The sequence below is a fragment of the Sinocyclocheilus rhinocerous genome, unplaced genomic scaffold, assembly GCF_001515625.1.
Source record: "Sinocyclocheilus rhinocerous isolate Xijiao unplaced genomic scaffold, SAMN03320098_v1.1 scaffold487, whole genome shotgun sequence".
Lineage (NCBI taxonomy): Eukaryota > Metazoa > Chordata > Actinopteri > Cypriniformes > Cyprinidae > Sinocyclocheilus > Sinocyclocheilus rhinocerous.
In genome coordinates this window covers 200,035-215,027 of record NW_015662061.1, presented here as the reverse complement: position 1 = coordinate 215,027, position 14,993 = coordinate 200,035, and the positions used below count along the sequence as shown (strand labels likewise).

At 37.3% G+C, this 14,993-nt stretch overlaps 2 protein-coding genes across 2 annotated transcripts in view; both read left to right on the top strand.

The window, feature by feature from the left end:
* ccdc120a (coiled-coil domain containing 120a) overlaps positions 1–2,844 on the top strand; it is a 28,291-nt gene extending 25,447 nt beyond the window's left edge. The window contains exons 11-12 of the mRNA XM_016537292.1: positions 22–627; positions 1,702–2,844. Of these exons, the coding sequence (XP_016392778.1) occupies positions 22–627; positions 1,702–1,807 (712 nt within the window). The 3' untranslated portion in view covers positions 1,808–2,844. The remainder of the gene's footprint in view (positions 1–21; positions 628–1,701) is intronic.
* A 2,916-nt stretch (positions 2,845–5,760) lies between these two features.
* Positions 5,761–14,993, top strand: part of LOC107727428 (ATP-binding cassette sub-family D member 1-like) — a 21,276-nt gene continuing 12,043 nt past the window's right edge. The window contains exons 1-5 of the mRNA XM_016537300.1: positions 5,761–7,680; positions 9,430–9,610; positions 10,070–10,212; positions 10,617–10,788; positions 12,500–12,594. Coding sequence (XP_016392786.1) covers positions 6,757–7,680; positions 9,430–9,610; positions 10,070–10,212; positions 10,617–10,788; positions 12,500–12,594 — 1,515 coding nt within the window. The 5' untranslated portion in view covers positions 5,761–6,756. The remainder of the gene's footprint in view (positions 7,681–9,429; positions 9,611–10,069; positions 10,213–10,616; positions 10,789–12,499; positions 12,595–14,993) is intronic.

The following is a 14,993-nucleotide window of genomic DNA, read 5'->3' as shown; positions in this document are numbered from 1 at the left end:
GCAAAGACTGCAGGTGCAAAGAAATGCAAAAACCAGGCCGTGGGCCGACGGTCCCAGTGCTCCACCGCCTCCTTACAGGAACGGCTTTGCCCAATCTCAGCAGCTTATCCTAGGCAACGGCCCTCCGGCCTACAGCCCTCTAATGCTGAGAGGGAAACCCGGCGAGCCACGGAGAGTCAAAGTGTCACGCACCAAATCCTGTGGCCCGTTCGTTCCCTTACAGCAGCACCAGCAAGAGTCCATCCTGCTCTCTGCCTACACCGAAACCAACACCTCCAATGGTACCGCCACACATAACCAGCAGATCGACCACCCCCACAGGCCACCTCATTACCCTCTTGACTCCTCCGCACCCACGACCCCCGACGACCCCACGCGCAGCCTGCACAAGGCCCTGGCACTGGAGGGTTTGAGAGACTGGTATCTGCGGAATGCGCTGGGACAGATGGCCAACGGAGGGAAGGGCAAAGAGGGGACGCAGACTCAGCGCAGGCGTACCACGTCCTCTCTGCACAACTCACACCCCCATCCTCCACTCAAACACCAGCCACAGTCCTTCCAAACAGACACGTCCTATCCACACATCCCCCAGTCAGCCACATTTCATGGACACCCTCTACACGGCAGGTAATTGCAGACTGAATAAAAACATACATTCATCAAGACACATTTATAAAGAAGCCCTTGTTTCAGTAAAAATTTTAATTACTAAATAAATGTAATATAAATGCAATATATATATAAAAATGAATGCATTTGGTATTATACATACTAATGCATTTCACATTTTAAGTTGTACACATTAATAATTTATTGAATGAATTTTCATTACAATATTTTGAATTAAGAATAAAAATAATAATATATTTTGAATGAGCAATAGTATGTTTCTAAATTAATCTTTTAATTATTTTATATTGAAATATTATTTTGAAATAATATTTAAATTTTAAAAAACAATTTTAATACATTTTTAAATGTAATTAAATCCTTTGATGGCTCCAGTTCTCAGTGTCATGTGATCCTTGAACAAGAAACGACAATGAACAATAGTATATTTTTAAATGAACATGAAATAAATATTTTAAATCGTTTATATTTGTTATATACACTACCATTCAAAAGTATGTGGTTGGTAATATTTTTTAGATGTTTTTGCAAAAAGTCTTTTATGCTCACTAAGGCTGCATTTATTTGACCAAAAATAGAGTTAAACATTGTAAAATATAGGTAATGTTGTGAGATATTATTGTAATTTAATAAAACTGTTTTCTATTTGAATACATTTTAAAATGTAATTTATTCCTGTGACGCATTCTTCAAGTCTTCAGTGTCACATGATCTTTCAGAAATCATTCTAATATGCTGATTTGCTGCTTAAGAAACATTTATTTTTATCATTTTTAAAAACAGTTGAGCTTCTTAATATTTTTGTGATAACTGATACATGTTTTTCCTGGATTATTTGATGAATAGAATGTTCAAAAGAACAGCATTCATTTAAAAAAATTGTTTTTTTTGTACGAATATAGTCTTTGCTGTTACTTTTGATCAATTTAATGCATCTTTGCTGAATAAAAAAATTATAATAATTTAATGACCCCAAACATTTATGTTATATATATTTTATATATAGTTCCTTTTCTTAAATATTACCTATCATATCTGATTTTGTCGCCTCTTCTTTCTCATCACTTATAGGTCGATGGAGCTTTCTTTGTACCAAGATACCTTTTCATCTAAAATGCAGGACATGACACTTAAAGAGAGCAGTAATGACAGACCCACGCCAGGCACGCTGGTCTGATGCGCAAACGAAAAATAGACACAAACACAAAGAGACTACAGCAAACACCAGCTTACGTGTGTATGGAATGGCAGACTGAGAGAATGCCATAATGGACTATCAAAGAGACTTTTTGCTTCTTTCAGTGGTTAGAATTGAATAATTCTGACAGAAATCAGTCTAACATCCTTGTTATACTAACATATGCTAAGCTACCACTGACATGGGACAAATACTCGTACTCAAGACCCTTTTCAGCATGAAATCAAGCTCTCTTCTAGTTTCAGATCATCTCTGGGTTCCTGCAGACTTCTTATGTAGTTTCCCTTTTAATCAGCAAAAGTAGTAGCAAGCTCTGGCAAACGAGACAATATGTCAGCACATTCCTATCAGTGTACAATGTGAGTTCATTCTATCACACTATTTCCTTGATATGGATTTGTCACAAAATATATACAAAGAGTTCTAGTTGTTCATGAGAATCCACGAGACCTTCCAAAAGTCGTACTGGACATTTTAAGGCCCTTTTGAAAAAACGAATCAGGATCTTCTCAATGTTTTTATGGAAATATTTCTATGCAAATTACAATCAAGAAGACTGTGTTTAGACAAAATTAATCATTTGAGTTTTCGTTTTGTCATTCTGAGTAGCAATTTTAAAATATGTAGGAGAAAAAAACAAGCCAAATCTTAAAACTTTGATGGACTGTTATAGAGTCAGTATTTCATGAAATGTATAATTCCGTTAGTATCTTTATTACTAATCATAACGTGGAGGAATATAAATGTGCTCATTCAGGACGATGACTTTAAGAATGGCACAAAGGTCGCTGTGCAGCTCCAACAACATCTTTATCTGTATCACTCGTATTTATGATGCTTTCTATTTCCTCAGGCTGTAATTGTATAACAGTTTTAATATCCACAATCACTGAGAAAACAGAAATTCACAGGTAGAATAAAGGATAAATGACATTTGATGTATTTAAAAATAGCATTTTTTTATATAAAAATGAAACCAGAATGAAAGGTTGAATTTCATGAAATCTGTCGAAAACTAATTTTACTCCAAAATCACAAGAAAAATGATATTTTAAAGCAATTGTTTTAGGTCTATATTAAGATTTGCATTAAAAAAAAGAAAGGAAAAAAAAAGAAATCAGTACCTGAATAAAGATTTGCATTATGACATTTTCATGACAAGAAAATGCACTTTCTCATTACTGTAATAGAAGAAAATAATCATATTATTTATGGATTTAAGGATCATCATAGTACTTATTTTGCTGGATTTATGCTGATTTAAAAAAAAGAATCCTTTCTGGACAGGATGAATTTTAATTACTGTAATAAAAATATAATGTGCATGATCACTAAAAATAATGAGAAATATAAAGACACTCAAAAGCAAAACAACCGGATGCGTTATGATAATGAGAACTGAGAGGGAAAGGTGCTTAGTTGTCATGAAAATCATGTCACAATGCAAAATAATAATAATAGGTTTTTTAAAAATAGACTTCATTTTATTTAGGGAGAAGATTATTTTAAAAATACTGAGAAAAAAAAAAAAAATCTTATTTTTATTTCGATTTTGGGGTCGAAATATCACTCTTACTTGTGTCCTCTTCCTAAAACTATCAGGAATTTATAGAAACGACCTCTAGGAGGAGCCCCATGATCTGTTTTGAGGGGGTTCTGGATCCATTGAAATCAGCAGCATCCACTGCAGATGCGTGCAAAGCGTCCTGCCAGGTGCAGTGCTTGTCGCAAGAATCACCAGCTTCTTGTGTGTAGCGCCTTAATTGCAATTGTTCATTGTTTTTCCTATCGGATTGACTGCAGATGTCAATATTTACTGTATCTCTCAGTAATTAGATTGCATGAAATGAAAAGGATTAATTAACCAAATTAGGACTTTGCCAAGACTAGTAATTTTCCCGCACCCTCCTTTAGAATTTATTTGAATTGTGATACTCAGAATGTGGCGTTGCCTACTAATGATGCCAACCTTGACCATTGTGCCTAGCAAATATGGCGGAGAAGACTTGCAGAAACAATGACTTATCACTATGTGTATTTCTCACAGCCGGTCTAAATAAAGAATTAGGCTTCTGCTTATAAACTACAGATTTTATTCTCTCTTTATGACTGAAAAAAACAAAACAAAACAGGCATTTGGATTGCTGGCTAATCCCCTCTAAACAATAGATGTAGTCTGCTATGTTTCTTAGTGTTAGTACTCGCTTCTGAAAAAAAACTTGATGTACCAATGCATGCGGGTATCTGTTCGTCGTTATTCCTTCTCTATTGTTCCTTGATTTTTATTTGGTTCATTGTGTTATCATTATGTAGGCATCTTGATGTAGGTCTTGAAAAGCTTCTACAAGTCAAATGCCTTCACCACGAATATATCTGTAGAATATAGAGCTGAGAGTTGAACTTACTGAAGCAATCCAAACTTTCTCAGATACTTTGTCACCAAATGCTGCCGTGCTTGTCTCAGGACTACACTGAAAGCTGCTTTGATTGTGGTCTGTCCAGTTGAATCAACACCACTGATGCATGGAAGTGTCACTAATAGAAATACCATTTTTTCTTTCCTTTATCTTTTTTTTTAATAAACACAGACTTTAACACAAGAGACCTGTGAGAAAGTTGCCGAATGTTTATGATGCTTGTAAAACCTTGCTGAGGTCATCTATGTCAAATGTTTTGAAAGATCATCTTACACTTGTGTGAAATACGATTATTTCTGTTGAAAACAAAGATCTAAAGTACGATGAATATGAAGGATAACAGCCTTTTATTTTTGATTAAAGACTTAATAACTGTTGATTTAAACTGAAGGCAAATAAAATCAATGAAGTTTGTTATATCTGTTTTACTTCTACATCATGGTACCAAATGCTAACACTTTTTGAAGATGTTCCCTCCATGTTGTGGACACTATTGAAGATTGTATTTCCCCAGTAACCGTTTTAAAATTCCTTTTCCAAAAACTCTTTAATTGCTATTTCCTGCTCATGTTTTATCACTTTCGGAAGAAACCTTTCCAACTGTATATGGGCTAATTTGCTGTTTTCTCTTTGGTTTTCAACATTTTATATCTCTATTGAAAAAAAAAAATCTAATGAAAAACCAAGACTGTACAAAGTGTCTTTTTAATAAAGTGTTTTTGGTCATATGTAGTCATCTGTGTTATTTAACACGGCCTACATGAGGCCTAGTTTATTCAGCTCATGAAATAAATTATTTAATAAACTGAAAAAAAGAAGCAAAAACCAGCCTAAGCTGGTTGGCTGGTTTAAGCTGGAAGTAGCTGGTTTTAGCTGGTCTCCCAGCCTGACTAAGCTGGTTTTAGCTGGTTGGCCAGCTGGTCTCCAAGCCTGACCAGCTAAAGAAGTGGCTAAAACCAGCCTGCTGACCAGCTAAGACAAGCCAACCAGTTTAGGCTGGTTTTAGCAGGGTTTTATTCTCAGCAGAGTTACGTTTCAATGCTTCTTGATAACTTAAACTTACCAGTTGAGTAAGTATTACCATAATTTACTGATATTGTATTACAAGGGCGTAGTTTGACAAGGGGTTTGGTTTTGGCATCATGGGGACATAATTTAATTGTTTGATCAAAATTATTGCTTGGTACAATTTAGTCCCTGGACATTAGCGTCCCTACTAATTCTACACCCTTGATGTATTATGTAATATCATATTAATAGATGTTTTTTTCTGCATAATTACCAGCTTTGGTGATGTATTATCTGTCCTGCAATCATGCCAACCCTATTTGAACTGAATTATAGATCGATATCATACAACATATCTTGCCACAGTAAAACTAAAAGCGCCAATAATAGTGAAAAACGCCAGTGATGATAACAACAACAGTCGTGTGTGACTTTTGTAATATGTGGCGTGACTGAGTAATGTCCGTGTTTACTCCACCTATCGGCGCAGTTTACTGTGATTCTACCGCCGGAGCTCCGGTGAGGCTGATGGATTTACCCCCGGACTCAAAACACACACCGGCGGCTTTAATTCTGCACTCGGACCGTTTAATGAGCTAAATGACAGAGACTGCATGTGCTCGTCACGATGAGGGTCTGTCATATTTCCGATCTGCTGTGAAAATGACCTTTACGTGGATCAAAACAGACGGAAATTTGGACGGAGGAAGTTGAAGTAAAGCGAATAACGTTATATTAGCCAGCGGCGCTAGCACCGCTTCTCAAACGACACTTATTTGATATTTACATGCTGTCTGATTCAATATAGTGGAGATGTAAACGTGTAAATAGTGTTTTATATAGTTTTTGTGTCACCCCGCTGTTTGTTTTTAGTAACGTTACTCTTGAGTTTATTAGCTTGCTAGCTGTCGTTTGAACTACCTCTGAAGCCAGGACATGTTGTTTGCCAGTTTATTTACACTTAAAGTATATTTTACGTTAGTTTACTTACAACATATTAACATTTAACTTATCGTATAAACAAACAACATTTCCCACAGCAGTCGTTCAGAGGAGATCTGTCATAACACAAGTGTCAACTGTCTCTGATGCTTCTTAAACTCCTTAGCAGAAACAAATATAGACACAGATGAGACTGTTGACATGCAGTTAACGTTAGAGTTTAAAGGCCTTCATGTGTATGGCTGGGATTGTTTGTTAGAATGAGAAATATCTGAGTTGGTTTCTCTTCTGAAACTTTGGAGGAGACACTTGTTTGTGAGATTGCAGTGTCCTAATAACAAAATTACATACAACTCTCCACTTTTCTCCATTTAATCTCATTGCTGTCTCTGAAACCTTTGAGGTTTCCAATAGAAGGTGTTCGATATGCTGTCAGTTTGCTGAAATCGCATTTCTATTAGTTTACATGAATAGACATCCGTATAGCTGTGTGCTTTAGCAACCTGCTTTTCAATAACCTTCATTTTGAATGATCTCAGTATCGATAAGCTACAAAGAAAAATGTCTGTGTACTCAAAACTGCCCTCTGAGCTGAAGAAACCCCTTGTGAGAAACACCATTCTCCTTCTAGTTGGGCTATATGGTGCGAAGAAATTTTCCCCTTATGTATATGACAAGCTCAAAGGAAGGACTAGTAAACAGGTTAAGGCCACAGACCCAGTTACCTCTAATGGAGAACCTCAAGAAGTGGAAGCCGCAAAGAAAAAGAAAAGCTCCCCGGCTGTGAACCGTGAATTCTTCGAGAGGTTAATTCATCTCTTGAAAATCCTCTTTCCTCGGCTTTTCTGCAAAGAACTCGGCCTGCTCGGTTTCCACTCTCTAGCCCTCATTTCACGCACCTTTCTCTCCATCTATGTAGCCAATTTGGATGGGCAAATAGTGAAAACCATTGTGAAGAAAGACCCCAGGGCGTTTGTGGTTGAGTTAACTAAATGGCTGCTCATTGCCATTCCCGCCACATTTGTGAACAGTGCCATCCGTTACCTGGAGGGTCAGCTGACCCTCGCCTTTCGCACCCGGTTGGTCACCCACGCCTACATGATGTATTTCAGCGATCAGACGTATTACCGTGTCAGCAACATGGACGGCCGGCTGGCGAACCCTGATCAGTCCTTGACCGAAGATGTGGTGATGTTCGCTGCCTCTGTGGCTCATCTGTACTCGAACCTGACCAAGCCTATCCTCGATGTAGTGGTGACCTGTTACACTCTCATTAAAACCGCCGAGTCGAAAGGTGCCAACACCACATGGCCCTCCATCATAGCTGGCATTGTGGTGGCACTTACTGCCAAGATTCTGAGAGCGTTCTCACCCCGCTTTGGTAAGCTGGTGGCCGAGGAAGCCAGGAGGAAAGGTGACCTGAGATACATGCATTCACGCATAATCGCCAATTCAGAGGAGATCGCCTTCTATGGAGGACATAAGGTAAGAGAATAGCCTCTTGGGTTAGTTTTCTGTCACCATTTAAGCTACTCACCCTCATGTCTTTCCAAATGTGTATGACTTTGGAACACAAAAGGAGATGTTTAGCAGCATGTTCACCTTGCTCTTTTTCATACCATGAAAACAGTGTCCAGCAGCGATCAAAAAGTGAAGTTGCTCAGTGAATACATTTCAATCTGCTTCTCACACAATGCTATTTTATAGCTTAAAAATATTTGAAATATAGAACACGATTTTTGTGGTGCTTTCTTGATTTTCAAACTGGGGGCCTAAATAAAAAATAAAGTTACAAATGTTTTATTATTATTAATTATTATTATTATTATTATTATTATTATTATTTGTATTTAATAATAAAATATGATTTAATTTATTATTATTTAATGTGTTATTTTATTTATATATTTATTTATTTTATGTTAATATAAAATATTATTACATGTTAATGCAATCAATTTATTTTTAACAAATTTAATGTAATATTGTCTTATACAACATATGTAATTATATTATATATTATATTGTTATTTTAATATAATTGGCTTGCTTGCTGGGGTTTTGTAGAGCACTTTTTGTTGTGTAGAATAATTCATTGTAAAAATTGTTAAACAAACACAAGATGCATTTCCAGTTTTAATCACTTTTTTTGACCTTATTTCACTGACAATATAAAAACGAATTATTTAATTTTGTAAATATATACACTAGCGTTCAAAAGTTTGGGGTCGGTAAGATTTTAGTTTTTGAAAAAAATTAAGATTTTATTTAGCAAGGATGCATTAAATTGATCCAGTGACAGTTAAGACAGTTATAATGTTACAGAAGATTTCTATTTCAAACAAATGCTTTTCTTTTGACCTTTCTATTTATCAAAGAATCCTAAAAAATGTAGATTTCACAAAAATATTAAACGGTATGACTGTTTTCAAAAAATGAAAATTCAGCATTGCATCACAGGAATAAATTACGTTTTGAAATATATTCAAATAGAAATCTGTTATTTTAAATTGTAATAATATTTTACAATATTTTTTATTGTATTTTTAATCAAATAAATGCAGCCTTGGTGAGCTGAAGAGAATATATGTTTTAAAAAAGAGATCGCTTGCAAGAAGATATTTAGATCATGTAGAGATCATCATTAGTTTAAAAACCCTTGCTTTATCCTTTTTTGTGTTCTATGGATACTGTAGCTTTGGGGGTGAGGGTGAGTAAATGATGATAGAAATTTTATTTATGGGTGAATTATCCCTTTAAAACAGGTGTTTGAGGTCATTTTGTTCATGTGTCCCAATGACAAATCAAATGTCCCTGCTGAACAAACAGTGCCCCATCCCTGCAATGGGAAATGTTCCCGAACTTCACAGTCATATGGCTAGGGAAAGTGTTCATAGAGAGAGGTCATGTGACGTGTCTGAATACAAAGAAGGCCCTGGAATTGGGGCAAAAGTCTGCATTCGCCTCTCTGACCCGAGGCTCACACTCACACACATTGCACTTAACTCATTTAACTTCTTAACCTTCATGATTATTTTAATATGCTCTGATTTGATGCTTAAAAATTTATATTTCCTATTAGTACAAAAAAGATGATTGGACACTTTATTATTGGAAACTAATCTGCATGTGAGCTTGCGTGTTCCTCAGTTTGATGTTATCTTGTTGCCTTTGTATCTGTGTGTATGGGTGTCTGCGTGCGTGTTTGCGTGCCTGCGTCTGTGCCCTGCGCAGATCGAGATGTTGCAGCTGCAGCAGAGCTACGCCTCGCTGTCCAAGCAGATTAACCTGATCCTGTTCAAGAGGCTTTGGTATGTCATGCTGGAACAGTTCCTGATGAAATATCTCTGGAGCGCATCGGGCCTGGTCATGGTCGCCGTGCCCATCATCACTGCCACCGGATATTCTAAATATGGTATGGATTCAATTATGATTATCTGTAGTTTCTGTTCTCTTCTCTGCGTCTGTGGCTCCAGACGTTTTGGCTCTGTGAATTCAAAACTTCCTTGAACATCCTTGAGCATGTGTTGATATGGTGTTCTTAAAGGGGACAATTTTTTTTTTTTTTGTACTGTACCTGATGTTCACTTCTGTAATAGCATTCAAAGTTTGGGGTCAGTAAGACTTTTTTTTTTAAACAAAGAAGTCTCTTATTCTCACCAAGGCTGCATTTATTTGGTAAAAAAATACTGTAAAAACAGTAATATTTGAGAAATATTTTTACAATTTACAATGACTGTTTTCTATTTTAATATATTTTAAAATGTAATTTATTCCTGTGATGCAAAGCTGAATATTCAGCATCATTACTCCAGTCTTCTCTTTCATCATTTGATATTTTTCTCATAGTCTTGTTCTTGTGACGTCCATTCAGATTCAGAGGATGTGAAACAGGCAGCCCTGGTGATGAAGGAGGAGGACTTGGTGAGTGAACGCACACAGGCTTTCACCACGGCCCGGAACCTTCTGAACGCTGCAGCTGATGCGGTGGAGAGGATCATGATCTCCTACAAAGAGGTGAGATGCATTTCACCTAATAACTTTTCAAAAAGCACTTTCAAATCTAGATTAAGCAGTGAAAAAAAAAAGTTCTAAACAAACACTAAAATTGATGTTTAGGGCACGGTAAATCTGAAATTGTCTACAGCAGTGATCCTCAAATCTGGCTCGCAAGATCCACTTTCCTGCAGAGTTTAGCTCCAACCCTAATCAAACAAACCTAGCTGTGATTTTCTAATGATCCTGAAGACATTGATAAGCAAACTCAGGTGTGTTTGATTAGGGTTAGAGCTAAACTCATAGTGCATTCAACTCCAAATAAATCATTTCCTGCCTCCAGACTAGTTGTTTCAGTCAAAAACTGTTGCTTATGCAGGGTTTCATGTGTGAAAATGACTAAAAAGTACTCTGTCATCTCACAGGTCACAGAGCTGGCTGGATATACGGCTCGTGTGTATGAGATGTTTGAGGTGTTTGAGGATGTGCATGCTGGGATGTACCGCCGTTCGGCCTCAGAGGTGAAGCCAGAGGAGACAGGGGCGGCTCGGAAGATAAAACATGGCATGAGAGTGGAGGGACCGCTCCAGATCAGAGGTTTGATCAACTTCAGTTGAATATATAGCTATGACTGAAAGAGTGTACTATCTACAGCTTCAGAAAGTATGTTTACTTTGCACAGTATAACCAATTATCTATATGCATGCAATATGCAGGTGGCTTACATTTGACGAAATGTATCCTATACAGTCAGTGCATACTAGGGGTTGCACCGACTAGTCGACTTCAGTGCTCTGCCATGACGCTTTAAGCTTGACGTCGACTAGTCGCTGGTCCTATAGAGGGCGCAACAGGATAAGAAATCTTTGAAGGACTTCCACATTTACGCTCCGTTTCCAAACAGTTAAAATGACAAATAAATGCATACTCTGAAAGCGCTCCACAAGACATGTGAGGTTATATTACTGGATGCTCGAAATTGAATGAGAGAATGCACGTTTTAAACCGCTTATTGTACAGGTAGGTAAGTTAATCGGCGTTCTAATCTAATGCGCTGCTGCACTGTAACACACACACATTGCAGACAGTAGCTCGTACATCACGCGCAGATCGCGCGCACACAGAATCATTCAGCGCGGAAATGTATTGTCAACACTGTTCTGTGATTTCTCAATAAAATAGCTTAGAAACTGAAAAAGTTCAAGCATATATTTCTTAATCTTTACTGTGCTGCTTTATCTGTATCTGATTTAGAATGAGCAGAAATCTGTGAGAAATATAACGACCCAAAGACAAAAGAACTGATAAAAAAAAAGCTGTTATAGGAGCAACAGCCATGTGGGCAGCGCTGTGTCATATGCCATAGCTTTGCACAAGGTGTTTATCACAGCTCCAGACTTATTTGTTCATTAATGACGTCATCAGCGACTAGTCGACTTTGACTCGACTTTCATCACATAAAAGTCGACTTTAAAAAATCAGAAGTCGTTCAACCCCTAGTGCATACTGCTCGGAATTCTGTATCCCACAATGCAATGTGCTCAACTTTATCTTCCATTTCCAGTGTGGCAAATAAACTAGAAGCAATTTAAACTGTGAATTTCGATTTGTTTTCTCTCTCATTATTTGATTGGTATTCCAAAAGTGCACACAAAATTGGTTTACAATTTTCAAGGCAATAACTGGACGCCATTTGCTGAATTAAATGAGGTCATGTTACAACATTATAGCATATTACAGTTTAAACAGTTACAGGTGCATCCTTTATTAAAGTACACAACCGTTCAAAAGTTTGGGGTCAGTAAGATTTTTTTTTTTTAAGAAAAATTCAGCAAGAACACAATAAATTGATCAAAAGTGAGAGTAAATACATTTATAATGTCACAATAGATTTCTATTTGAAATAAATGCTGTTCTTTTGAACTTTATATTCATCCTGAAAAGAATCCTGAAAAAATGAATCACCACCTGCACAACAATATTAAGCAGCACATCTGTTTTTAACATTGAAAATTCAGCTTTGCATCACAGGAATTTACGATTTAATATAGTATAATATGAATATAGTAAAATAGAAATACAATATTACAATGTTACAGTTTTTACTGTAAAATAAATGCAGCCTTGGTGAGCATAAAAAACATTTTTAAAACATTTTTTAAAATCTTACAGATTCCAAACTTTTGAACAGTAGTGAATTTTAAGTACATACTGAACAGTACATAGTAATCAGTACTTTTATATTCTACAGTATACTGTACATTTACATGAAGTAATTGTCTTGTCATGTTTGTGTGTGTCTGCTCAGGTAACGTGATTGATGTGGAACAGGGCATCAAATGTGAAAACCTGCCCATAATAACTCCTACAGGGGATGTGGTGGTTTCCAGCCTGAATATACAGGTAAATTCCCATCTTAAACCCTTCTCGAGTCATTTTAATTCATAATCTATTTTTGCCAGTGCAAAATTGGTATGCGGGTGTAGTAGGCATTGCATACTTGTTACATCCAACTAGGGCTGTGCAAAAAATCGAATGCGATTTTCATGCGCATCTCGTCAGTAAAGCCGCGCCTGTGATTATTAGTAAATCTCCAGCACGTGCTTTCAGATGGAGCGGCATTTACTACACAGAGCCATAGTTCACTGACAGGCTACACAAAATCGCATTCAAAATCGGCAATGAATCGCCTGCAATTTTGAACGTGATTTTGTGTAGCTTGTCAGTGAACTATGGCTCTGTGTAGTAAATGCCGCTCCATCTGAAAGCACGTGCTGAAGATTTACTACTAATCACAGGAGCGGCTGACGAGATGCGCATGAAAATCGCATTCGATTTTTTTGCCCAGCCCTGCATCCAACTAAAACTGCTTTCCATTTTCCAGCTAAGGAGACTATATATTAAATAATTTCTATATTTATGCTGCAATATCTTGTGCTCATGAATATTGCAGCATAAATAAATGAATAAATGAGTCAGTGGTCTGATGCAACATGCTGTTCCCTGCATGATTTATGTGCATGTGAAGTGTGAATATGTCAATGGTGTTGTTATCTGTTTCTCTAGCCTAGTTCTGTGAGTACTTCTATGATAATCCAGCATTGCTAATCAGTGCCTGATCTTTGACAGTTTAAAGTGGGTTTAGGTGAAGATATATTATGAGACCCCCGTAGAGAATTTGTATTTATGTATTTTGCTCATTCACTCTTACTGTGTCAATTTATGCTTGCATCACCTGTTATCTTACATTAGCTTATCTTTATGGAATTTGAATTAGGTTTCCCCACCTATGTGCTGGTGAGAGATATAGTCTGTACAATCCAAAACATGTTGGCAAGACTTGAAGCCGTAAAACTTAAAAGCTAGCAAGATAAGTGCAGCAAAATATGTTGCAGATTTTTCTTTGATATGTTCTCACCACGGCTGTTTACTATGCACATGTTTTAGATAACACCTGCAGAGCTGATACATCAATTGTTGATTGATTGACAACATGGACATGTGTGGGTGTTTTTTTTTTTTTTGCATCAGGTTAATATTTAAGGAAAAAGGCACTTTAACTGGTCACTTTTTCTTAAACAATTTGTAATAATCGTTTAGCTTTTTTGCAGTGTTGTAGACCTGTGGGCCGGTGTCCTGCAGAGTTTAGCTCCTAATTAAACACACCTGAACCAGCTAATTAAGGTCTTACTAGGCATACTAGAAACTAGGGGTGCTCCGATCAGGATTTTTGAGGCCGATCATAGAAAGCAATATCTGCCGATACCGATCTTTTTAAAGCCTTCTTTTAATCATTTATAACGGTGTAATTACTACATTTTCGTGTCAATCCATGTTCATATTTACTGCAAAACATGCGCTGTTACTTTCATTCAGTGCTTGCAGCGCAGCAAAAATAGACTCGGTGTGGAAACGATCTCTGCACTGCTGCAGACGCACCGCTCCTGAACGCACTGCCAGACCGCAACCGTGTGCAGTGAACGCTTTTATTAATCCGTTAACATGAGCGCGGAAAAAATACGCACCGCATTCGCACTGCAAACGGAGTAATGTGTACCTGGCATTATGTGTGTGTGTGTGTGTGTGTGTGTGTGCGCTGCAAATGTGCAGGAGCGCATGGTCTCCAGGAGAGCGTGCGAGCGCTGAATGGTTAAACACTGGCAAGAATGAAAAAGTAATGCAATTTATAAACTTTAGTGATGACGATTTCGTGACGATGTGACACTGCCTGCGCTGCAAATGTGCAGGAGCGCATGGTCTCCAGGAGAGCGTGCGAGCGCTGAATGGTTAAACACTGGCAAGAATGAAAAAGTAATGCAATTTATAAACTTTAGTGATGACGATTTCGTGACGATGTGACACTGCCTCGATTGTGCAAGTGACAATTCCTGTGTCAACTGTGCAGCGTGCACTGCAGCTCGTTTATAGACAGACGCGATGTGGTGATTTGAAGACATTTGCATATTTTGAGCACTGGCCTATATCCAGTTAGGCAAGTTTTCCCTTTTTTAAAATTTGTATATATACTGTTTGAATGACAGCTTGGTAAATCTGTTGGCAATCAAATATTCAATATCGCTACTCATCATAAGTGCTTGGTACATTATCAGCGCAGCGGGAGACGTTCAAACTAATATCACGTAATTTACGTCTCTATGATGATTGGTTGATATCAGAAGGGAGGCTAGCCTCCCTTACGAGGTTTCTTTTCTCAACACTCCTCAGCGCTGAAAGTCAACACTCGATGCTGATTGGCTCATTTTTTTTTACCAACGGAGGCACGAGAGCTCATCTCTCCCCCG